The following is a 27,207-nucleotide window of genomic DNA, read 5'->3' as shown; positions in this document are numbered from 1 at the left end:
ACTAGTCAGGATCAAGGGAAAGAAGAACGGAGCAAAGTACAGAGAGATCCTTGATGAAAACCTGCTCCAGAGCAGGTGAAGGAAGCTTCGCCTTCCAACAGGACAACGACCCTAAGCACACTGCCAAGACAACACAGGAGTGGCTTCCGGACAAGTCTCAATGTCCTTGAGTGGCCCAGCCAGAGCCTCTGGAGAGACCTGAAAATAGCTGTGCAGCGACCCTCCCCATCCAACCTGACAGAGCTTGAGAGGATCTGCAGAGAACATTGGGAGAAACTCCCCATATACATGTGTGCCAAGCTTGTAGCGTCATACCCATGAAGACTCAAGGCTGTAATTAACTGTTTCACTACCAGAGGTTCAACTGATAGCCAGATGTAGCGGGGCAATAATTCAGTAAGGTGTTGGGGCAGCTTTATGTAGGCCTTAACAGTTTGTGGGCACCGTTTGGCACCATTATAGTGCAATTCATGTATTCGTGTTGTGTAGTGGCTTTGCTGGCATGCGATATTTACATGCTAAAATCGCCACGGGTCACAAGTATTCTCACTGATAGGATTACCTGTAAAGCACCTACTAAGTGAGAAGCTTGCAACGTGTTGGTCACCCCATCTATCATGTCCTGTGTGTTTTGGTGCTGCTTGGGTGAAGCTTTCCTAAAGCATTAGCTATGGAGGCGTGGCTTTAGGAAATTACGTTTCGTTTCGAGGCGTGTCAAGGCGATCAAAGTAGAGTACATTTTTTTCTCCCACTACTGTCTCGGAGCTATAGTGGGCACGGTTGTCGTTAGGCTAATATTACAGCAACAAAGCCAACGGGATGCAGGGTAGGCAAACCGACTGACAATCGCATGAGTGAGGATACCAGGGAGAGGCTTTTTTTAACGGTATTTCTCTGGTATAGGCTGTAGAGTCTACATGTTTTATAACAGACAAAAATAGAAGACAAAAGGACAAACGGGTCATATTTTGCCGGCTCGAAAAGTCGACTCGCTTTCAGTCTGCAACAATGGAATTAAGTTTTATATTGCCTGCTATTCTTTTCACGCTGTTCGCTATTATTCTGGTGACAACATTGTTCAGTACCAACGATACTTCTACTGTCTCGTCCTCTGGCTCTGCTGCATCCAAAGCGGATCACTCAGGGGAGGGATCTTTGTCGCAGTCCGGGAGAGAGGAGGTGAAAACGGGATTAGCTAAATCAGGACCGTCGGTAAATCTTACAGAGAAACAGGGGACAGCAGCAGGGCTAACAACGGACAAATCGGAGGAGGACAGTGAATGTCGATCTGTCGGAAAAATAATGGATCCGGTGGCAGCGGACAGAAGGACAGTTGAGGGGCTGCCCGCTGCAGAAGTTAGGACCCATGCTGCTCACGAGAAAAAGGTGAAATCTGGCATTACCCTCTCCCTGGTAGGCTAATATAATGTGCAGTATGAGTAGTGTATATGCCTAATATTTTTCATCAGGTTTGGGAAGTGGTGGATTGCAAAAAAAACTAGATGTAATCCGTTACATTACATAAATTTAATCAGATTACATATTTTGGAAAACATTACTTCTAGGATTGCTTTTCAATTCAGAAGGGATGTTTGCGGAAAAAATATTTGACACTTATTTTTTCTGAATAGCTAGGTTTCTATCAAAATGGTGACAGATTTGAATGGAAATACTCTAGAATCCACATAAGAAAATATGTGCATTTTCCAACCAGTGGTGTTTTCACCAAATATACTTTTTGCTGATAAAAATCTTTGTACACATTGTACTTTTCCAGCTTAAGTTTTCATGTATCGAATAAAAATCTAAAATTCAATGTTTCCAACCCATTTCCAATTTGTCACAAAAACGGTTTCTTAAAAAAAATTGTGTTTACTGTGCAGGCTAGGGTGTGCAGGTATAGTCTACACATGATGAGATTACTATGGACAAGAGCGAGATTATTTTTATTTGTCAAACGGCAGCCAAACATCGATGATCATGTCACCAGAATAAGATCCTCGATATTTATTCCATTCAATTGGCAACAGATTTTCGTGCAAGTATAAAAAAAAAATCTGCATAAAAACTATATGCTAATTTTCTCACCAGAGATGTGTTTCCATCAAATTGACTTGTTGTGGATAAAAGTCTGCGTGATGACGTAGTGTACCTAATAAAAAAAAAAAAAACAATTTAAATGGGTATCCATCGCATTTTCAACATTACTGATGGTTTTCTCAACAACAACAAAAAATGTGTTATAGCGAGTGTCTACTCTGGTATTGGCAGGTGTGCTCTAGCCAACAGCTCACACAAATAGTGCGGATAGGCTACCAACATGGGGTTATTATGGACAAATTAGCAAGATTCTTTTTATTTGTCAAAAGGCAGTCAAGCATAGATGATCATGTCACCAGAATAAGACCCGTTGATATTTATTGGAAAGGAGCATCAACCTCATCACCTTGCACTTTCACCACACCTTGAAGTTATTTAATCTGTAGCCTAATAAACTATGCTTTCCCGAGTTGTAGTGGACATTTCTAGAATAATTAATTTTACCGACACAAAAAGAACCCACCATGTCTAACATATTTATTTTGTCGACATTTGGAACGTTTACCTACAATTTTCTGTTTCTTTCAGGCCTGTCATTAAATGTTTTATCCGAAAACGACTTTACTCTCAAAAGGTTGGATGGAGACCTGATTAGTGATACCAAATTAATTTGATGGATCGTGGGAAAAGAGCAGGTATGGGTTTTTGTAGGCTACAGTCTGTCTTCCAATGGTGCGATTGCTGTCGGCATCCAAAGATGATCAAATTTGAATTAAACACTTGGAGGTGAAGACGACAGCAGTGGTGTAGACTACGGGCGATACGGATATAATTATTATTGATATCTACATAGCACATTGATGGGAATCACACTGCTGCTCTCATTTAGCTATTTGCGCCTTACCGATTGTGGATGGCTGTTCACAAATGTATATGTGTATTTTAACCCAATAATGGTAGATTTGAAGAAGATTAAGCTACCTATCAATCATTGTTTTTGCGACCAGTGGACAGGCAGTGGAACAATGCCCTCTTGCAACAGCCGCAGTACGGATCCCAAACTATGGAATAAAAGTTTAAGGGAGTTCCTCTCTTCTGAACTGAACCGTGTTGTAGTGCTCCAAAAACTTGTTTAATTTAAGAAGTCCACGAGTAGGGCTTTTATTGCTCAATCTAATTCGTACTGATTCCCCACCCCCCACAAAGTCCATAGGCCTAACTGCATATGCTCAAACTCGCGCAAATTTGATAGGCTTCCACAGCTGCAAATTATCGAGATATCAAAGTGTCACAAACAAAAAAGTTAACAATAGGCCTGTAGCAAATGCTGCACATGGCATTAATTGTTCATATGCAAATAGCACTTTTCGGTAGTGCTCAATGCATGCCATTCTAAAAGCAGCATTTATTTTCCAACTCGACGAAATGAGCTCAATCAGTCCTCCATGACAACAAAATAATAAAACCATCTGATTTTGTGGCTGTGCCAGCTACTGGCCACTCTGCAGAACTGCCTCCAGAAAAAGATTCATGACGAAAATCGCTAGCCTGCGCCTCATAAGGGAACATTAATCAAAGTAATCAGATTATGTTACTGAGTATGGGGTAATCCAAAAATGACGTTACCTGTCCAAAATTATAATCAGTAACGGATTACATTTAAAAGTAATTTACCCAACCGTATATTCAAATACACTATCATTTATATATACTGCTCAAAAAAATAAAGGGAACACTTAAACAACACATCCTAGATCTGAATGAAATAAATCATCTTATTAAATACTTTTTTCTTTACATAGTTGAATGTGCTGACAACAAAATCACACAAAAATAATCAATGGAAATCCAATTTATCAACCCATGGAGGACTGGATTTGGAGTCACACTCAAAATTAAAGTGGAAAACCACACTACAGGCTGATCCAACTTTGATGTAATGTCCTTAAAACAAGTCAAAATGAGGCTCAGTAATGTGTGTGGCCTCCACGTGCCTGTATGACCTCCCTACAACGCCTGGGCATGCTCCTGATGAGGTGGCGGATGGTCTCCTGAGGGATCGCCTCCCAGACCTGGACTAAAGCATCCGCCAACTCCTGGACAGTCTGTGGTGCAACGTGGCGTTGGTGGATGGAGCGAGACATGATGTCCCAGATGTGCTCAATTGGATTCAGGTCTGGGGAACGGGCGGGCCAGTCCATTGCATCAATGCCTTCCTCTTGCAGGAACTGCTGACACACTCCAGCCACATGAGGTCTAGCATTGTCTTGCATTAGGAGGAACCCAGGGCCAACCGCACCAGCATATGGTCTCACAAGGGGTCTGAGGATCTCATCTCGGTACCTAATGGCAGTCAGGCTACCTCTGGCGAGCACATGGAGGGCTGTGCGGCCCCCCAAAGAAATGCCACCCCACACCATGACTGACCCACTGCCAAACCGGTCATGCTGGAGGATGTTGCAGGCAGCAGAACGTTCTCCACGGCGTCTCCAGACTCTGTCACGTCTGTCACGTGCTCTGTGTGAACCTGCTTTCATCTGTGAAGAGCACAGGGCGCCAGTGGTGAATTTGCCAATCTTGGTGTTCTCTGGCAAATGCCAAACGTCCTGCACGGTGTTGGGCTGTAAGCACAACCCCCACCTGTGGACGTCGGGCCCTCATACCATCCTCATGGAGTCTGTTTCTGACCGTTTGAGCAGACACATGCACATTTGTGGCCTGCTGGAGGTCATTTTGCAGGGCTCTGGCAGTGCTTCTCCTGCTCCTCCTTGCACAAAGGCGGAGGTAGCGGTCCTGCTGCTGGGTTGTTGCCCTCCTACGGCCTCCTCCACGTCTCCTGATGTACTGGCCTGTCTCCTGGCCACTTGTGTGGGTTGTAGACTCCGTCTCATGCTACCACTACAGTGAAAGCACCGGCAGCATTCAAAAGTGACCAAAACATCAGCCAGGAAGCATAGGAACTGAGAAGTGGTCTATGGTCCCCACCTGCAGAACCACTCCTTTATTGGGGGTGTCTTGCTAATTGCCTATAATTTCCACCTGTTGTCTATTCCATTTGCACAACAGCATGTGAAATTTATTGTCAATCAGTGTTGCTTCCTAAGGGGACAGTTTGATTTCACAGAAGTGTGATTGACTTGGAGTTACATTGTGTTGTTTAAGTGTTCCCTTTATTTTTTTGAGCAGTGTATTATATTAGTCCAGGGGCGAAAATCTGATATCAACTTTGGAGGGGACAATTACATGAAATTTTCTCAAGAGCAATTCCTGAGGGGGACACCAAAAGTAGTGCTGTAACACAGCCTACATTGTAATATGGTAAATGTATATTGAGGAACCAAAGAAATAAGGTGTTTGCCGTACTCCTAACTACCGGTACCCAAAACTACACAACTAATCACAACAGCAATACCATTGCCTTTAACAAATCTTAGTTCAGTCACCAGTTTAAGTTGAGAGTGGGGGTATCCATGGAATTTTCCAATTATGTTCCTATTTTACAAGTAAAAAAAATTGAAAACCTTTCATAATGTTGCCAAACAAAGACCACAAACTTACCTGAGACTCCCTGTCTCATATCTGTCCTCAACTCTGCTGTCTGTGTGCCATCTGTTGCCTGCTCTGCCTAATGACATCATTGTGAAACATTTCCATTAGAATTTCATTTCTTTCTTATGAACATTTTATCAACTAGTCTTTGAGATATTAGGCTACTAGGGTTCTTACTTTGCGTTTTGGTGTACTGAAAAATACTCTTATGTCCGTCTTTTATTTTTCTGCCATTTTTCTACCTGGCTGGCTGGCTACACACACACACACACAGTGTGTAGGTTATTTACAGTAGGAGATGGGCTTCTATCATCTTATCTTTTATCATTCTATTTGGGCTTCGATCTAAAAGGTAGCTAGCAAATGTGAAACGGATTAAAACGACAAGAGTTGACAGCTGTATGAGTTCACCATTTACACAACATATGCTGCAACCTTTTGTAATTTTAATAGTTTGTTTCATATTGGCTGGCTTCCAACAATAGCTGAATTTGCAAAGCTAGCGAGCACCAATTCCGTTTCAGTGGTGTTTGCTATAATCTTTGCTACCCGGGTTAAATAAAGGTGAAATTAAATAAATAAATAAAAGTTCCCTTGCGACAATTTCGCTTTTGTACCGAGACCATTAAATATATTTAAGACAATGGTAGAAGAGAGTGTAGTTCTGTTCAGTTTGGACTTCAGTTTATCGCTAACCTTATCACAGGGACTTTGAAGCACTAATTTACATAATCTGCATGCTGATCTTGGAATAAATTGACGATAGCAAAGATTCCATCTTTGACGAGGCCACATAAATGGAATAGGTACTAGCTAGCTTAATAGTTAATATTTGCGCGCTAGCTCTGCATATTCAGCTAGTGTGTGTGCGCGATTGACTGGATTAACCTCACGTCAGTTACGTTCATTGAGTGCCTTTCAGACAGTAGACACGACCCCTCTGTTACCTTGCCAACTAAGGAACTGGCAGTGGATCAAACCATTGTGAGGCAAAGGGTGGGGGGGTCGCAATCTTTTGAAACTTAAAAACGCGCTATTAAGTGTCTATAATCAGCACAAGTGCTTTCATTGCGTATTATTAATATTATTTAAATTACATAGTTATGTTTCAGTGATATATTGGGGGGGACAAATCATATTTTTCCCCCCGGGATTTCCGCCCCTGTATTAGTCACAGAATACATTTTAAATGACTTTTTAGTTATTTAGCAGATGTTCTTATCCAGAGTGAGTTACATTTAGTGCATTAATCTTAAAATGGCTAGATGAGACAACAACACATTACAATCGTATAAAGTACAGTTTCCCTCAACAGAATACACCACTTCTCTCCTTGGTCAGGTAGGTAGTGCAGGTAATGCCCATTATATGCAGCTTTCTGGACCAATAAGTTGACACTGTTTGCTACACAGCCAACTCAATGGGGTTGTTCGCAATTGCAGCTGACAGTGCAGTCGACTGACTGATCTACAAAGAACGTTGGATCATAAATAACTCATTATTATTTGTAGATCAGTCATTCACAATTTACCCATGATACCTCACGGCTATTGACAATGGGCGCGTTCGAGAGGATCACTATTGTCAAGTCGGTGACCACCGGTTGGTCAACACCTTCAAAATTGTGTTGCATTATGTTAAAAATAGTACGACTTGTGCCCACATGTTGACTGCATGAACTTTACATAAATCGTGATCAAAGGTCATGATGTTTTGACTGCAGTTGACTGTAAGTTTCTGCAGTTGCTCTTCACCAACTTCATACTGCAGCCATCGCCTGCATTGTGGGAGGCTCTACTGTCAACCAATCATTAGGGTGTTTTTGTTTGACCCACATGGATGTGACCAAAGACATGACTGAAACAGGAACCAACTTCATGTAGGCTTTACAGTGGATAGCCTATATGCAAATGAACATGATATTTGAGTCTCTCAGATTGTACAATTTCAGTGTGTGATATGGGGGTTGGTGCCATGTTTAATTTGGCATTATAAAGAATACCACATTAGTGTCTGACTTTTGGCTGTTGCAGATGCACCTCCACTGACTTCACCCCTCAACTTTTATCTACAGTCATTTGCCTTCAGCTTACCACTCAAACGCACACATTCTCACGCGGATAGGCTACAAGAGCCTTGGCCAATACATCACAAATGTCACATTTCTATGGTAGAGTAAATCACCTCTAACTGAATCATGTCCATGCCGCAAGTAACCTAGCCTACAAGCATGCCTCAATTATTTGCTGAAGTGCACAGTGGGTGGCAGTCCATTATGGCTGACTGGATGAACCATCACCATAGATACTGAGAAGAAACCATAAAGGTGTGAAACACTGGGGTGTCAGCACCTTGGAGAGAGGTAAGATGTGTGACATACTGCACCCCAGCACAGTGGGAGGGAGACTAACTAAGCCTGTGTGATTGTAAAGGTGACACATGGGGAGAGTCAAGTGCCAGGTCAGCAGCCTGCCGAGAGAGAGGTATCGAAATGGGGGAGGGGAGTGAGGAGTAGATGACACTAGGGCAGTCATGACATTTTGTCAAGCCGATTGTTGTCATGCAAATAGCTGCCGGTCTTGTGGTAATTGACCATTCATTTTAGTCATTTAGCAGATGTTCTTATCCAGAGTGCACACATTTTCATATTGGTCATATAAGCTAGATCCTTGCAATGTCTCATTGAAGATCTAGATAACTTTTCTGGACTCTGGACTAAAACCAGTTATAAGTGTACAATATTACGTATTGGATCTTTATAAAATACAACTTTTACATTAGCCTGCAGTTTACCTAAAGAATAGGCTGACGGTGAAATAAACACACAATACATTTCAATAGAAAACTACTATTAATAGACAAGATCCTGCAACCATGGAGAGGTAAATACGTCTCTGTTTATGGAAAAATGAGTCATATCTCAGTTTACTCATTTAGCCTTCTCCTGATGACCTGTTTTTCAAATTATACAAGCAAAAAATATTTTGTTCTATCTGGGATGCTAAACTAGATAAAGCGGGTTGAGATGATTAAATATAAAAGCACTATACCACTCTAGAAAAGCTTCACTTACACAAAACTTTTACTTGAAACCTAAATGGTTCTCAAGTAGATTACTAAGAAAAGCTCATCCATTGTTTAAAAATGGCCTTTTTGACTTTGTGCAGATTGCTATGTCTCATTTTCAATTAATTGAAGATTAAACGTTTTTCAAAGTATCTCTCTTTTTCGAACAAGCATTGCAGAGCTGTTTACAATTTCAATTTCATCCCCCTGAAAAGATAGAACAAATATTATAACAAATATTATGGTTGATCTCAAATGTGCTGGTTGATAAAATACCTGTATTTATGGAAAAGATGTTTGAAAAGGGTATTTTGTTTTAAAATTATGATGTAAATTGGAATGGTAGAGTTATGTCTTTCATGGAGTTATCAGAATTGTATGGGAAGGTTTGCTCAATCCAAGATTACAACCAATTGATTACAGAATTACCACAAAAATGGAGGACTCAGGTGGCAGTGGGAGGAGGTAGGGAATTGGTCTATCTGCCAAATATAAACAATCAAAACTTGCTGAGGAATAAAAATAGATTTTTGATGTACCGATTCCATGGTACAGGGTGTATGAGTTGATATATAAAATTACGCAAGATTCAAGACTTCGTGCCTTTCAGCCAAAATTATTGTACAGAATTCTTGCCACCAACAAAATGTTGAATATTTGGTGCATACAATCATCAGAGCTCTGCAGATTTAGACCATTTGTTTTGGTATTGCCCTGAGGTAGCCTGTTTCTGGTCTCAAATTCAGGAATGGCTGAAAAGCACTACAATAATCTAAAATTGACCCTAGAAAATAATTGTTGGGAGATCTGGAGAGAGACCGGGTTAGTCAATTACTAATATACTAATCTACTTAGCAAAATTATTTATCTTCAACTCACAATCTATGGATTCAATTCGATTAGATAGATTCAAATTGTATGTTAAACATCACAGTGTAGTTGGAAGATATATGGCGCATAGAAATCCGAAGAGGGTGGCCAGCAGAGATATGTGGGATGGGTTGAGGGAAGCTGAGGGTTGGGAAGTGGAATTGGAGACAAGTGGGAGTGGAGTTGCTAAGTGGGGGATAGAATGACTGTCAAAGATAAAAGTAAAGTCAAATAAAAAAAGTATGTTTGAATGACACTGAGGGGCAACGTTGCAGGTGTTTGTACGCGTGTACACATGCATATACACACACTCGCATTCAAATGTGCACACACACACATGTAAATAGTGCCATACCTGCACTGAAGCGTATTCAGTTGGCCTTGCTGTTATGATTTTTTGTTGTCCTTGATGTCTTTTCTTGATGTTTTTGCATTGTTGATTTCTGTTTTCCTTTGTTTTTCTCCTTTTTCTTTTTTGTTAATTATGTTGGTTGTTGGTGCATTGGGGTACGGTGGCTGGGGGGGGGTCTTGGGCCGATGGCTGATAGGTTGCTGGTTCGGTCCCTATTTTGACCTTGTGGGAGATCTGTCGACGTGCCCTTGGGCAAGGCGTTGACCCTGGTTGCTTCTGTGGGTCGCTCTGGATGGGAGTCTGTTAGATGACTGAATGTAATGTAAATGTTGAGCGGCTTCACTGCAAGTAAATTGTATGTTTTAATATTCAATAATAAAAAATACTAATTGAACATCAGTGGCGACCCATCATTCGGGGCAGGTTGGGCCGAGCCCCACCTGTTTTGAGCCATACCTGTTTAGCAAAAATACTGTACATATATATTTATATACTGTACATATTCACCCCTTGGGTGCTGCCATAGATTTACATTAGAAGTGCCCGCCCAAGAAGGCACAAGGTCATTGACCACAGATAAAATGACATCAAATCGCGTTATATCTACTGTAGCTTTGATTAGACTGATCATGTCAACATCATACTTAAAAAATCTTAGCAAGCAGTCATCATCACGTTGACAATCTACTGGCAAATACTTTTCAATCCTTGTCATATAAAGATAAATTATATACTGATAAAAATATATAAACGCAACATGCAACAATTTCAATGATTTTACTAAGTTACAGTTCATATAAGGAAATCAGTAAATTAAAATAAATTCATTAGGCCCTAATCTATGGATTTCACATGACTGGGTAGCCAGGCCCAGCCAATCAGAATGAGCTTTTCCCCACAAAAGGGCTTTAATACTCCTTAGTTTCATCAGCTGTCCGGGTGGCTGGTCTCAGACCATCCCGTAGGTGAAGAAGCCGGATGTGGAGGTCCTGGGCTCGCGTGGTTACACGTGGTCTGTGGTTGTGAAATAAACATTAAATTATCTGGCAACAGCTCTGTTGGACATTCCTGCAGTCACTATGCCAATTGCAAACCTTGAGACATCTGTGGCATTGTGTTATGTGACAAAACTGTACATTTTAGAGTGGCCTTTTTATTGTCCCCAGGACAAGGTGCACCTGTGTAATGATCATGCTATTTAATCAGCTTCTTGATATGCCACACCTGTGAGGTGGATGGATTATCTTGGCCAATGAGAAATGCTCACTAACAGGGATGTAAACAAATTTGTGCACAAAATTTGAGAGAAATAAGCTTTTTGTGCATATGGAAAATTTCTGGGATCTTTTATTTTAGCTTATGAAACATGGGACCAACACTTTACATGTTGCGTTTATATTTTTGTTCTGTATAGATAAAACGTATCGGTCATCGGCCATTGTTACAAAACAAGTCAGAAATCACAAATTCAACAAGTGGTTTGGAAGGAAGCAGTGGCTAACCGATGCAAAGCAATCACTATTTGGTGGAGAGGGTGTATGGTCCAAGTCTGGGTTTAAGGATTTAAAACATCTGTCTGAAAGGGTGTCTTTTCCAACCTTAAAACGATAAACATTCACACGTAACACCATGGCCAGATTGAATACATTCAGCATGATTTCAGCCGGGTTCATAACAACTGAGAACTCAGAACTGGGATATCTTTGACTTTGGTGCTTTAAAGACAACTGGGAACTCGCATAAAAAACGAGCTCATACTGGGAAAATACGTTTTGAACGGTCATCCAACTCGGAGTTCCAAGTCAGGAACTCATGTCTCTTTCTAGAGCTCCGACTTTCAGACCTGAAGATCACTGAAGTCATGATTCAACCTCGTTTATTCCTGAGTTCCCAGCACCATAAATCCAGAGAATGCCAGATTTTGATGGCAAAGTTTGCCCACAAGGACAACCGCGCCACCTTCCTGTTCAAGCGAGCTCAGCACAACAACGATGAGTCCAAAAATAGGCCTACTCCTTGTATGCTGCTGCATAAATGATGTAATATACCAGGGGTATACAGTGCCTTTGGAAAGTATTCAGACCCCTTGACTTTTTCCACATTGTGTTACATTACAGCCTTATTCTAAAATTGATTAAATTGCCCCCCCATCAATGAACATACAGCACCCCATAATGACAAAGCCAAAACCGTTTTTTAGACATTTTTGCAAATGTAAAAAATAAATAAATTAAATATCACATCCCGTTGGCTTTGTTACTGTAATATTAGCCTACCGACAACCATGTCCACTGTAGCTCCGAGACAGTAGACAAAAGGTACTTTGATCGCAGTGACACGCCCCATAGCTAATGCTTTAGGAAAGCTTCACCCAAGCAGCACCAAAACACACAGGACATGATAGATGGGGTGACCAACACGTTGCAAGCTTCTCACTTAGTAGGTGCTTTACAGGTAATCCTATCAGTGGCGAGTGAGCATGTGACCCGTGGCGATTTTAGCATGTAAATATTGCGGTGGCAAACGCATGCCAGTAAACCACTACATAACACTAAACAATACATTAATTGCACTATAACGGTGCCAAACGGTGCCCACAAACTGTTAGGGCCTACATAAAGCTGTCCCGACAGTGGCGCTTTCCTTTAAGCACTATGGAGTGAATTATTACACCGGCTACACCTTGCTATCAGCGGAGCCTCCAGTGGCAGCGAAACAGTTCATTCTGCCTCATTTACTGCGTTTTTAAAAACCATAGCAAATATGGCCGAATTGATTAAATACATACAGTGCATTCGGTAATTATTCAAACCCCTTACAAAAAAAGATTGCCGTTTTGAAACTGCTGTAAAAGTGCAGTAACTGCAGTCAACTGGTATTTTGGACACAGTAAATGCAGAATAACTGCATTGTACTGCAGTTGAACTGCAGATATACTGCACTCTAACTGGAGTTACACTGCAAAATTACTGCAGTAAAAAACTGTTATTTTGGACGCAGTATTTGCTGCATACTGCAGTTATACTGCACTCTGAATGCAATCTTTTTTCGTAATGGACACCTTGACTTTTTCTACATTTTGTGACGTTATAGCCTTCTTCTAAAATTGATGAAATAGTTTTTTCCCCTCATCAACAATCTACACACAATACCCCATAATGACAAGGCAATAACAGGTTTTTCATATTTTTTGCAAATGTATTAAAAATAAAAAAACGGAATTATCACAGTGTATTCAGACCCTTTATTCACTACTTTGTTGAAGAACCTTTGGTAGCGATGTACAGCCTCGAGTCTTCTTGGGTAGGACGCTACAAGCTTAGCACACCTGTATTTGGAGAGTTTCTCCCATTCTTCTCTGCAGATCCTCTCAATCTCTGTCAGGTTGGATGGGGAGGGTCGCTGCACAGCTATCTTCAGGTCTCTCCAGAGATGTTTGATCAGGTTCAAGTCTGGGCTCTGGCTGGGCCACTCAGAGAAGCCACTCCTGCGTTGTCTTGGCTGTGTACTAAGGGTCGTTGTCCTATTGGAAGATGAATCTTCGCCCCAGGCTGAGGTCCTGAGCTCTTTGGAGCAGGTTTTCATCAAGGATCTCTCTGTACTTTTCTCCGTTCATCTTTCTCTTGATCCTGACTAGGTTCTCAGTCCCTGCCGCTGAAAAACATCCCCACAGCATGATTCTGCCACCACCATGCTTCAGCGTAAGGATGGTGCCAGGCTTCCTCCAGACGAAATGCTTGGCATTCAGGCCAAAGAGCTCCAATTTTTTTATTTATTTATTTTTGTCATTTAGCAGACGCTCTTATCCAGAGCGACTTACAGTAGTGAATGCATACATTTCATACATATTTTTTTTTGGTTTCAATCTTGGTTTCATCAGACCAGAGAATCTTGTTTCTCTTGGTCTGAGAGTCCTTGAGGTGCCTTTTGGGAAACTCCAACCGGGCTGTCATGTGCCTTTTACTGAGGAGTGGCATCTGCCTGGCCACTCTGCCATAAAGGCCTGATTGGTGGAGTGCTGCATAGATGGTTGTCCTTCTGGAAGGTTCTCCTATCTCCACAGAGGAACACTGGAGCTCTGTCAGAGTGACCATCGGGTTCTTGGTCACCTGTCTTTATGGTTCCAAACTTCTTCCATTTAGAAATAATGGAGACCACTGTGTTCTTCGGGACCTTCAATGCTGCAAAAATGTTTTGGTACCCTTCCCCAGATCAGTCCTGTCTCGGAGAACAATCCTGTCTCCTTCGACCTCGTTGCTTGATTTATGCTCTGACATGCACTGTCAACTGTGGTACCTTATATAGACAGGTTTGTGCATACTTATGTAAATAAGGTATTTCTGTTTTTTTATAAAGAATACATTTGCCAAAATGTCTACAAATCTGTATATTAAATCCATTTAATATACACCATCACAATTAATCCATTATATATTTTAGGCAGGTCTATGAAGAAAATGTATTTCAGAAGAACTGAACACAAGTTGACCTACTGTATGTTATCTGGCTATGTGCCATGCCATAGGCTGTAGGCTAGTTCATTTAGCAGACAAGACATTCTTATAAGTTCCGTGCCAATTATTTTATATGACAGTGCCATGTTGAAAGTCACTAAGTTCTTCAGTAAGGCCGTTCTACTGCCAATGTTTGTCTATGGAGATTGCATGGCTGTGTGCTTGATTTTATACATCTGTCAGCAACAGGTGTGTGGCTGAAATAGCCAATGTTTATAGTAAGAATAATATAATTGAACTTATCTGAATAAAATAAAAAGGATATTTTATTTTATTCCGGAGAATAAAAAAGTATGCAAATGAAGTGGCTCTGTTGAGCGTAAAAGAGATCATTTGAAACAGGTCCTATACACAAGATGAAGAGTTATTTGGCAAATTTGAATTATACAAACCTTAGAATGTCTTAAAAATATAAACATATATGGGCTGCAAAGATGCCATTATAGCCTATTGACTATTTGAAAAAGTTGCAAAAAAAGCTTGCTCTCTGTTCCTTGGCTAAATCAAATCAAATTATATTGGTCACATACACATGGTTAGCAGATGTTAATGCGAGTGTAGCGAAATGCTTGTGCTTCTAGTTCCGACAATGCAGTAATATCTAACAAGTAATCTAACAAAGTAATCTAACAAATTCACAACAACTACCTTATACACATAAATGTAAAGGGATGAATAAAAATATGTACATATAAATATATGGATGAGGGATGGCTGTGCGGCATAGGTAAGATGCAGTAGATGGTATAGAGTACAGTATATACATATGAGATGAGTAATGTAGGATATGTAAACATTATTAAAGTGGCGTTATTTAAAGTGACTAGTGATACCTTTATTAAGTCCATTTATTAAAGTGGCCAGAGATTTGATTCTGTATGTTGGCAGCAGCCTCTCTATGTTAGTGATGGCTGTTTAACAGTCTGATGGCCTTGAGATTGAAGCTGTTTTTCAGTCTCTCGGTCCTAGCTTTGATGCACCTGTACTGACCTTGCCTTCTGGATGGGAGCACGGTGAACAGGCAGTGGTTCGGGCAGTTGATCTTTTTGGCCTTCCTGTGTAGCTAAGGCTGCACATTGTGTTCTTTCATCAAGTGATCATATTTTCACCCATGAGACTATTATCAATTTAATATTGTCTTTACTAATATGTAAAATGTGTTTTGATTTAGAATGGGACATTATCAAATGGGCAGGAACAAGGGCAGGGGAAAAAAGATACATCATTGTGTTGTGACTGTACATTTGTTTATGTGTAACTCTGTGTTGTTTGATTTTATCACACCGCTTTGCTTTATCTTGGCCAGGTCACAGTTGTAAATGAGAACTTGTTCTCAACTGGCCTACCTGGTTAAATAAAGGTGAAATAAATAAATAAAAATAAACACTCCGATAGCGAATGGAGGCCACTTTCCCACATTTCGTTTTTAAGCCTGGTAGGCTTCTCTGGTTTTATAACGGAGCAGCTGAGAAATAAACATAGTAGCAGTTGGGGTCCTCCTATTTTTAGTGTCGACCATCGAAAATCTGCTTTCACACAGGACTGCATATAAACTCAGCAAAAAAAGAAACGTCCTCTCACTGTAAACTGCGTTTATTTTCAGCAAACTTAACATGTGTAAATATTTGTATGAACATAACAAGATTCAACAACTGAGACATAAACTGAACAAGTTCCACAGACATCTGACTAACATAAATGGAATGATGTGTCCGTGAAAAAAAAGGGGGGTCAATATCAAAAGTAACAGTCAGTATCTGGTGTGGCCACCAGCTGCATTAAGTACTGTAGTGCATCTCCTCCTCATGGACTGCACCAGATTTGCCAGTTCTTGCTGTGAGATGTTACCCCACTCTTCCACCAAGGCACCTGTAAGTTCCTGGACATTTCTGGGGGGAATGGTCCTAGCCCTCACTCTCCAATCCAACAGGTCCCAGACGTGCTCAATGGGATTGAGATCCGGGCTTTTCACTGGCCATGGCAGAACACTGACATTCCTGTCTTTTAGGAAATCACACACAGAACGAGCATTATGGCTGGTGACATTGTCATGCTGGAGGGTCATGTCAGGATGAGCCTGCAGGAAGGGTACCACATGAGGGAGGAGGATGTCTTCCCTGTAACGCACAGCGGTGAGATTGCCTGCAATGACAACGAGCTCAGTCCGCTGATGCTGTGATACATCGCCCTAAACCATGACGGACCCTCCATCTTAAAATCGATCCAGCTCCAGAGTACAGGCCTCGGTGTGACGTTCATTCCTTCGACGATAAACGCGAATCCGACCATCACCTCTGGTGAGACAAAACCGCGACTCGTCAGTGAAGAGCACTTTTTGCCAGTCCTGTCTGGTCCAGCGACGGTGGGTTTGTGCCCATAGGTGACGTTGTTGCCGGTGATGTCTGGTGAGGACCTGCCTTACAACAGGCCTACAAGCCCTCAGTCCAGCCTCTCTCAGCCTATTGCGGACAGTCTGAGCATTGATGGAGGGATTGTGCATTCCTAGTGTAACTCGGGCAGTTGTTGTTGCCATCCTGTACCTGTCCCTCAAGTGTGATGTTCAGATGTACCGATCCTGTGCAGGTGTTGTTACACGTGGTCTGCCACTGTGAGGACGATCAGTTGTCCGTCCTGTCTCCCTGTAGCTCTGTCGTAGGTGTCTCACAGTACGGACATTGCATTTTTTGCCCTGGCCACATCTGCAGTCCTCATGCCTCCTTGCAGCATGCCTAAGGCACATTCACGCAGTTGAGCAGGGACCCTGGGCATCTTTCTTTTGGTGTTTTTCAGTCAGTAGAAAGCCTCTTAGTGTCCTAAGTTTTGTGACTTTAATTGCCTACCGTCTGAAAGCTGTTAGTGTCTTAATGACCGTTCAGGTACATGTTCATTAATTGTTTATGGTTCATTGAACAAGCATGGGAAACAGTGTTTAAACCCTTTACAATGAAGATCTGTGAAGTTATTTGGATTTTTACGAATTATCTTTGAAAGACAGGGTCCTGAAAAAGGGACGTTTCTTTTTTTGCTATTAAAGTACTGTATCTTTACTTTTAGTCAATTGGGTACTTTTCCACCACGGATGTTCAGGTTGGAGCTCTAGAAAGGAACCAATACACACAGTCAGTCAGGAAAGCAAAGGCTAGCTTTTTCAAACAGAAATTTGCATCCTGTAGCTCTAACTCCAAACAATGTTGGGACACTGTAAAGTCCATGGAGAACAAGAGCACCTCCTCCCAGCTGCCCACTGCACTGAGGCTAGGTAACACGGTCAGCACCAATAAATCCATGATAATTGAACATTTCAGTAAACATTTTTCTATGGCTGGCTACCCCAACCCCGGCCTACAGCTCCGTACCCCCCGCAGCTACTTGCCCGAGCCTCCCCAGCTTCTCCTTCACCCAAATCCAGATAGCAGATGTTCTGAAAGAGCTGCAAAACCTGGACCCGTACAAATCAGCTGGGCTAGACAATCTGGACCCTCTCTTTCTAAAACTATCCGCTGCCATTGTTGCAACCCCTATTACCAGTCTGTTCAACCTCTCTTTCGTATCGTCCGAGATCCCTAAAGATTGGAAAGCTGCCGCGGTCATCCCCCTCTTCAAAGGGGGTGACACTCTAGACCCAAACTGTTATAGACCTATATCTATCCTGCCCTGCCTTTCTAGTCTTCGAAAGCCAAGTTAATAAACAGATCACTGACCATTTCGAATCCCACCGTACCTTCTCCGCTGTGCAATCCGTTTTCCGACCTGATCATGGGTGCCCCTTAGCCACGCTCAAGGTACTAAATGATATCATAACCGCCATCGATAAAAGACAGTACTGTGCAGCCGTCTTCATCGACCTGGCCAAGGCTTTCGACTCTGTCAATCACCGCATTCTTATCGGCAGACTCAGTAGCCTTGGTTTCTCAAATGACTGCCTCGCCTGGTTCACCAACTACTTTGCAGACAGAGTTCAGTGTGTCAAATCGGACGGCCTGTTGTCCGGACCTCTGGCAGTCTCTATGGGGGTACCACAGGGTTCAATTCTCGGGCCGACTCTTTTCTCTGTAATTTATCAACGATGTCGCTCTTGCTGCGTGTGATTCCGTGATCCACCTCTATGCAGACGACACCATTCTGTATACATCTGGCCCTTCTTTGGTCACTGTGTTAACTAACCTCCAAACAAGCTTCAATGCCATACAACACTCTTTCCGTGGCCTCCAACTGCTCTTAAACGCTAGTAAAACCAAATGCGTGCTTTTCAACCGTTTGCTGCCCGCACCCGCCCACCCGACTAGCATCACTACTCTGGACGGTTCTGACCTAGAATACGTGGACAGCTACAAATACCTAGGTGTCTGGTTAGACTGTAAACTCTCCTTCCAGACTCAGATCAAACATCTCCAATCCAAAGTCAAATCTAGAATCGGCTTTCTATTTCGCAACAAAGCCTCCTTCACTCACACCGCCAAACTTACCCTAGTAAAACTGACTATCCTACCGATCCTCGACTTCGGCGATGTCATCTACAAAATAGCTTCCAATACTCTACTTAGCAAATTGGATGTAGTCTATCACAGTGCCATCCATTTTGTTACCAAAACCCCTTATACCACCCACCACTGCGACCTGTATGCTCTAGTCGGCTGGCCCTCGCTACATATTCGTCGCCAGACCCATTGGCTCCAGGTCATCTATAAGTCAATGCTAGGTAAAGCTCCGCCTTATCTCAGCTCACTGGTCACGATAACAACACCCACCCGTAGCACGCGCTCCAGCAGGTATATCTCACTGGTCATCCCCAAAGCCAACACTTCCTTTGGCCTCCTTTGATTCCAGTTCTCTGCTGCCAGTGACTGGAACGAATTGCAAAAATCGCTGAAGCTGGAGACTTACATTTCCCTCACTAACTTTAAACATCAGCTATCTGAGCAGCTAACCGATCGCTGCAGCTGTACATAGTCCATCTGTAAATAGCCCACCCAATCTACCTACCTCATCCCAATATTGTTTTATTTACTTTGCTGCTCTTTTGCACACCAGTATCACTACTTACACACCTTCATCTGCTCATCATCATCTGCTCATCTATCACTCCAGTGTTAATCTGCTAAATTGTAATTACTCTGCTACTGTGGCCTATTTATTGCCTTACCTCCTCTTGCCATTTGCACACACTGTATATAGACTTTCTTTTTTTTCTATTGTGTTATTGAATGTACGCTTGTTTATTCCATGTGTAACTCTGTGTTGTTGTTTCTGTCGCACTGTTTTGCTTTATCTTGGCCAGGTCGCAGTTGTAAATGAGAACTTGTTCTCAACTAGCTTACCTGGTTAAATAAAGGTGAAATAAAAATAAATAAAAAAGAGGCCAGAGTACCCGACTTAATTCTGAGTTGGATGACCATTCAAAAATGTATTTCCCCAGTCGGTGCAATTTTATCTGTGGCCAATGACCTTGAGCCTTCTTGGACGGGCACTTAATGTAAATCTATGATAGCACTCAAGTAGGCTTGAACTGTCTAGCTCTCCATGTAGATTCTGTGGTGACGTAGTGTCCCCACAAATGACAGAACACTGAGGCAATCACGGCGCAACTTGACAAAATTAACACCTACGTGCTGTGCTTTCGCTGGCTGCACCTCCATAACAGAGCTAGGCAGAAACACCTGCATTTTGGAGCTGCCTTACTCAAGAGACGTTGACATCAGCAAACCTCTCACCCACACGATGCCATACACATGGTCTGCCATCTGCCCGGTACAGTTGAAACCGGGATTCATCCATGAAGAGCACACTTTTCCAGCGTGCCAGTGGCCATCGAAGGTGAGCATTTTCCCACTGAAGTCGGTTACAATGGCGAACTACAGTCAGGTCAAGACCATGGTGAGGACGACAAGCATGCAGATGAGCTTCCCTGAGGCGGTTTCTATGCAGAAATTATTCGGTTGTGCAAACCCACAGTTTCATCAGTTGTCCGGGTGGCTGGTCTCAGACAATCCTGCAGGTGAAGAAGCCGGATGTGGAGGTCCTGGGCTGGCATGGTTACACATGGTTACACACAGTAGGCCGGTTGGACCTACTGCCAAATTCTCTAAAACAACGTTGGAGTTGGCTTATGGTAGAGAAATTAACATTAAATTCTCTGACAGCAAGTCTGGTGGACATTCCTGCAGTCAGCATGTCAATTGCAAGTTCCCTCAAAACTTGAGACATCTGTGTGCACATTTTAGAGTGGCCTTTTATTGTCCCCAGCACCCCAGCACCAGGTGCACCTATGTAATGATCATGCTGTTTAATCAGCTTCTTGATATGCCACACCTGTCAGGTGGATGGATTATCTTGACAAAGGCTAAATGCTCACCAAAAGGAATGTAAACAAATTTGTGCCCAAATTTGAGAGAAATAAGATTTTTGTGCGTATGGACTTTTTCTGGGACCATTTATTTCAGCTAGTGAAACATGGGAACAGCACTTTACGTACTGCATTTATATTTTTGTTCAGTATATCATACTAATTTGAGTCTCCCGGATTTACATTTACTGTGTTACGTCTAGTCTGAGACCAGGCTGTGTCATGTTCTGATCCCATATCTCCACACAGTTTTGCAAACAGGCGTTTGCGCAGTGGATGCGGTTTGATGTAGTTTACAATTAACGTTACTTTTTAAAATTGTTATTATTTTTATTTAACGAGGAAAGTCAGTTAAGAACAAATTGTTATTTATAATTACAGCCTACCGGGGAACAGTGGGTTAACAGCCTTGTTCAGGGGCAGAACGACAGATTTTTACTTTGTCAGCTCGGGTATATGATCCAGCAACCTTTTGGTTTTGGCCCAGGGCTCTAACCACTAGGCTACCTGCTGCCCCTGCTGCAGTATATCTCCGACTTCTATGCTCAGCTGTTTTGCCGCCAGTTGCTCTCATACAAGGCGTCCATATGGCAGAGGGAGACACATTCATAACTAGAGTATAGAGGCCTGTCCGCCGTCCCGCCATAGATGGAGCCCCATCTGTGCAAAAGCCCACCATTCGATCCCATGGAATCTGTTTTTCGTGAATACAGCCACGCAGCACACTGAACATCCCCTGTGCCGTTTCATGCTCGGGAATCGTGAGACAGAAGAATATGTCCTTGTGAATAGCATCCCCTGACATGTATAGCGAACATAAGTCAATGTATGGGCATCTGGGCCCTCACAACTAACGTCCATTTGGAGAGCATTAGGAGTTTTTGAGTTGTTCAGTCAGAGTTTCCTCTTGATTGCTAGCAATAGCATATTCTTCATTGCAGTGTTATCTGACAAAGGTATTGATGTGAGTTTCTGTGCCTCTGCCTCCCCACACATTGTTTTCACCATATCAATTGCAGCCAGTAAAATCAAAGTCTCTGCAATAGTGTGTGGTTTCATAGCGTAGTGGGCCTAGCCATTCACCGTGGGAATAATATATATATATTATTTATTTATTTTCTCCAGATTTTGGAAATTCTCTTGTGACCCCATTTTCATGTCAGGCGAACCCACGTGGGGTCGCGACCCCTAGTTTGGGAACTGCTGGTTTAGTCCAATGTTTCTCAACCTCTTCCTCTCACTTTCTGTCTCTCTTCCTCTCTGACAGTCTGGCCAACGGTACTCGACCTCAAACCCTGCCTCAGCACCAGTAGATATTCCAGGTAGAGACTTTGGTCACCTACAGTTCCCTGAGGGGGGGTCGTTATTGTGCCCTTTCTCCTACCGACAGACAGGGGGTGCCACAGAGAGCCCAGAGTACAGCAACGGTGAGTAAGCCACTGCTTCAATCACTGTGGATAGAGCAATGGCCACCAACTTTGGTCCTGTTGACTTATACAATTTGCCAGCTTTTGTTTCAGCCTAGCAATAACACACCCTGATTTCAGCTAATCAAGGTCTTGGTGATCAGTTGATCAGTAGACTCAGGTGTGTTAGTGTTGGTTGGAAAAAAAGCATGCACAGCATGTAGCTCTCCAGGACTTGGGCTGGTGAATGACCACTGGGATTCAAACAGCACCAAGAGAGCCTTTTCTCTCAGCAGATATGGAGGAAGTGGAAGTGCCCCTGAAATACGTCCCCGGCATGCTGCGGACCAGCCAGATGGAGAAGATGATGACCAAAGAGGAGCTGGAGGAGGAACAGAGGTCAGTGCATCTCAATACTCTGACGTGGCTTCCTCTCCTAGTCTCCTCCCCTTTCCCCATATTCAACTGCTACTGCATACCAGCAGTAACTGGCCGTGTCCGGAATACCCACACTTGCGTTCTAAATAGTAGGCTTTTTGGGTATGCGAATATAGAACGTTTTATAGGATGTGACATTTTCAAAAGTTAGTATGCTTTAAATGCCAGGATGACATACTAATTTCAGCTTTTCATCGAGTAGAATTTGCTGTACACTTTTGAAGAATCCAATTGTCTTTTCAGAACCATGTGCGTTTGACAACAACTGATAATCAGAATAGGGGACACACTCTACCAAAACAAATGAATGGCATGGAACAAGAACAATTGCGCATTACATCACACTTTCTGAGTATGGACGAGCTTAGTATGTTAATATTTGTTACTTACTGCATACATTTTAACTAAACAGTACATCCTAAATAGTATGTAGTACGATTAGTACACAGTATGTAGTTTTATTAAGTAGTACGCAAGACAGATTTTGGACATGGCCATTATAAATTGTCTTTCCCACTGTTTAACCCTCTCCTGTCCAGCGTCCTCTGCTACCTTACAGCCCCTCTCCTCCTCTCCAATCGTCAGTGTGTGTCAGTGTGTGTTGTCTCTGTGAGGCTGGCTGTGCTTGGCAGCTGCTTCTATCCACGGCACTACTGGGGACTTAGGACCAGGGCTCCGAAAACAAGGCACAGGAAAGAAAGAAAGAAAGAAAGAAAGAAAGAAAGAAAGAAAGAAAGAAAGAAAGAAAGAAAGAAAGAAAGAAAGAAAGAAAGAAAGAAGGAAACACCCCAATAAGTTGAGGGAGATAACACAAAACTGACCGTAGATCAGTGTTCCAGGGCAGCTTCATCTTACTCCAGCAGAAACCTAGGCCTCCTATTCAGAGACCCACCCAGGCCTGGTGTCTGTCTGTAACATCTGTGTCCTGCTCTCTATTTCTGCAGGGTAGAGTTCACCACTGACTTTACCTCTCTGTAAGTCCCTCGGACAGACAGACAGACATGCAGACAGACAGGGGCTGTAGTAAAAACATGGTAAAGTATGAACATAAGAATTGCGCTAATTCATTAGGGTTGTCATTGCCTGACCATGCTAGAACGGATGGATGTGCTTAAACTCTAACCTCCGATGTGATTTTTAACCTTAAACTAAACTGACACCAAAAACCAAAGGTATTTAAAAGTTTCAGTTCTGAAGCCCCTTGTCTTTTCAAGCATGGCCATCTAGTGACCTATCATCCAGTCCCCTGGCCTCACGCTTATACCAGATGTCTCTCAACTGCATTCCTCGAGAGACCAGCAGATGCTGCTGCCCTCAAGGACTGGACCAGTCCCATATCCCCATGTCTCTCATCCGTACCTCATGCTCCTCAACCCTTACCTCCCTCCTCCTCCTCTTTCCTGTTCCATCCCCCCAGCTCCCCTGAGGATGTTGCCATGGTTCCCATGTGTTAAATATAAATCATGTGTTTCTCAGGGGTGGGTAAGGTGTTGATTGGGACATAACATTTGAGGGATCACCTCAAACCAGATGACACTTCCCCTATTTGATACAACTCATATGGCAATTCCCCATTTGACCAAGAGGTGGTGCATTGCATCACCAAATGCAGTTTGACGTTTTTTGTCATGAGTCTTGTTCTGGAGGCAGCTCTGCAGCGGGGTCACTAGAGCTTTTTTTATTTATTTTAGAGCTGGCACAGCCACAGTCATAAAAGCTGATATGAAACTTAACCTTAACACTAATCTTAGCCACACTGCTAACCCTAATGCCTAACCTTAAAAACGGTCATGAATTTTTACAATATAGACAATTTGGACTTTGCAGCTGGCCCATCTAGCGGAAATCGCTTAGTTCTGCCACCAGGACAAGACTCGTCCCAATAAATGTCAATCCGCTCACCAAACTCTATTTGGTAGTTATTTTGTATCTGGCTTGCTGGTTTGCTGATTTAGAGCAAACAATGCAATTATTTTATTTTGTTTCAGATTTGATCCAGACAAGGCGTGTAGGATGATTGTATGATACCACCCTCTGCCTGGTCATATGTTTTTGTTTTTAGAGATCGGTTCGGTGGCCATTTTGCTCACACCATATTCCCTGTTCTGTGTTGGCTGTGTTTCTCCATGCTGCACTTGGCTGTGTTGGGCTGGGCTGTACCATCATCTAGCTTTGCTGACCTATGTTCTGCACTTGTATCATGAACCACTTATCGTTAACCATCTGTGCATGTGTGTATACTAGAGTTTATTTTTTTTAAACCTGCCTCTGTCCCTCTGGGCTCTATCTCTATCATTGACCAGGTGAGAGCAGCAGGGTGGAGACTTTGTTTACCTGTGTGTTTTTCCCAGGGTGCAACGGGAGCAGCTGGCAGCCATCTTTCAGCTGCTGAAGGAGAACCAGGAGACGTTTGGGGAGGTGTCAGAGGGAGACGTGGAGGAGCAGCTCAGACTCTACTCCATCTGATCCCCTACTCTACTCACACCCTACTACAACTGACTACAACATCTGATCCCCTACTCTACTCACACCCTACTACAACTGACTACAACATCTGATCCCCTACTCTACTCACACCCTACTACAACTGACTACAACATCTGATCCCCTACTCTACTCACACCCTACTACAACTGACTACAACATCTGATCCCCTACTCTACTCACACCCTACTACAACTGACTACAACATCTGATCCCCTACTCTACTCACACCCTACTACAACTGACTACAACATCTGAACCCTTACTCTACTCACACCCTACTACAACTGACTACAACATCTGATCCCCTACTCTACTCACACTCTACTACAACTGACTACAACATCTGAACCCCTACTCTACTCACACTACTACAACATCTGAACCCCTACTCTACTCACAACCTACTACAACTGACTACAACATCTGAACCCTTACTCTACTCACACCCTACTACAGTGAGGGAAAAAAGTATTTGATCCCCTGCTGATTTTGTACGTTTGCCCACTGACAAAGAAATGATCAGTCTATAATTTTAATGATAGATTTATTTGAACAGTGAGAGACAGATTAACAACAAAAAAATTTGAGAGCTCTTTGGTCTTGGCCATGGTGGAGAGTTTGGAATCTGATTGATTGCTTCTGTGGACAGGTGTCTTTTATACAGGTAACAAATTGAGATTAGGAGCACTCCCTTTAAGAGTAAGCTCCTAATCTCAGCTCGTTACCTGTATAAAAGACACCTGGGAGCCAGAAATCTTTCTGATTGAGAGGGGGTCAAATACTTATTTCCCTCATTAAAATGCAAATCAATTTATAACATGTTTTTTTCTGGATTTTTGTTGTTGTTATTCTGTCTCTCACTGTTCAAATAAACCTACCATTAAAATTATAGACTGATCATTTCTTTGTCAGTGGGCAAACGTACAAAATCAGCAGGGGATCAAATACTTTTTTCCCTCACTGTACAACTGACTACAACATCTGAACCCCTACTCTACTCACACCCTACTACAACTGACTACAGCATCTGAACCCCTACTCTACTCACACCCTACTACAACTGACTACAGCATCTGAACCCCTACTCTACTCACACCCTACTACAACTGACTACAGCATCTGAACCCCTACTCTACTCACATCCTACTACAACTGACTACAGCATCTGAACCCCTACTCTACTCACATCCTACTACAACTGACTACAGCATCTGAACCCCTACTCTACTCACACCCTACTACAACTGACTACAACATCTGAACCCCTACTCTACTCACACCCTACTAGTTTGCTGTACTACGTCTAACTCTACTTTCCCCAAACTCTACTCTGTTAATCCCACATGAAACTGACAATCAAGATTAAGGGGGCATTGTTTCAATGGTCCACTCTATTTTGAACCGCATACCCTTCTCTGAAGACTCTGAGTCGTTGAAATAACCAATAAGGTTTTGGAAAGTTGGAACTCAGTCATTTGATTGGTCTGATACAATCTAAGACACTGGTATTCAAAGTCGGGGCCCCGACCAGGGGAACTGCAGTGGGGTCGCCAACATGTATTCGTTTTTTTGTATTGTTGTTTGTAACAAAAATATCAAGAATACACATTATTGTATGGGACAATATACAATATAACGTTTTTGAGAAAGATCATTTGAAAAATACAATTTTATTGAGTAAATATATTTATTGGTTTCTTCATTTTGATAAGAGATGAAAATGTAATTAATTGAAGGTTTTTTTGTTGATGTAAAAATCTAAATTTACAGATTTTAAGGTGTTGTCATTAGATTTGGGGTGGAGTCGCGAGATATTATTGGGAGAAAAATTGGGTCCCAACTGAGAGTTTGAATACCACTGATCTAAGAGGTTCTTATACCGTACACACCAATGAAAGCCAATAGTTTCGGCAAGCCTCATGGTGAAACAACATACACTTATCTGAATGCACCTTACTCCTTTCACATATTCCCTACCTTTCCTCGCCCATATCCTTCTCTCACCCATTGCTATCGCTCCTCACCCTTTCCAATGCAGCAGATGTCCTTCTCTAGACTACTCTGTGCAAGCAAACACAACATTGGCACCAACACAAACATGTACATTAGATACACCTATGTAGATTAGATACTGCTGTTTAT

General features: G+C 42.4%; 1 protein-coding gene across 4 annotated transcripts; it reads left to right on the top strand.

The window, feature by feature from the left end:
- Window positions 1–159: 159 nt before the first annotated feature.
- On the top strand, window positions 160–25,603 carry LOC106612307 (uncharacterized). Of its 4 annotated transcripts, none has more exons than XR_001330275.2 (5): window positions 160–1,413; window positions 22,002–22,161; window positions 22,437–22,539; window positions 23,523–23,612; window positions 24,930–25,603. XR_001330275.2 is itself a non-coding variant. In XM_045723279.1 (5 exons), the coding sequence occupies exons 1-5, from the start codon at window positions 1,009–1,011 to the stop codon at window positions 25,088–25,090; spliced, it is 783 nt and encodes a 260-aa protein (XP_045579235.1). In that variant the 5' UTR covers window positions 236–1,008; the 3' UTR covers window positions 25,091–25,603. The 4 variants fall into 4 exon arrangements, 2 of the variants coding, with proteins under 2 accessions (XP_045579235.1, XP_045579236.1); XM_045723279.1 differs by lacking the exon at window positions 23,523–23,612 and having other exon boundaries at window positions 236–1,413; window positions 24,930–25,038; window positions 25,085–25,603; XR_006770906.1 differs by having other exon boundaries at window positions 243–1,386; window positions 24,930–25,601.
- The last annotated feature ends 1,604 nt before the right edge of the window (window positions 25,604–27,207 follow it).

The sequence above is a fragment of the Salmo salar genome, chromosome ssa01, assembly GCF_905237065.1.
Source record: "Salmo salar chromosome ssa01, Ssal_v3.1, whole genome shotgun sequence".
Lineage (NCBI taxonomy): Eukaryota > Metazoa > Chordata > Actinopteri > Salmoniformes > Salmonidae > Salmo > Salmo salar.
Note: the sequence above shows the minus strand (reverse complement) of the source record. Positions and strands in the feature narration are given on the sequence as shown.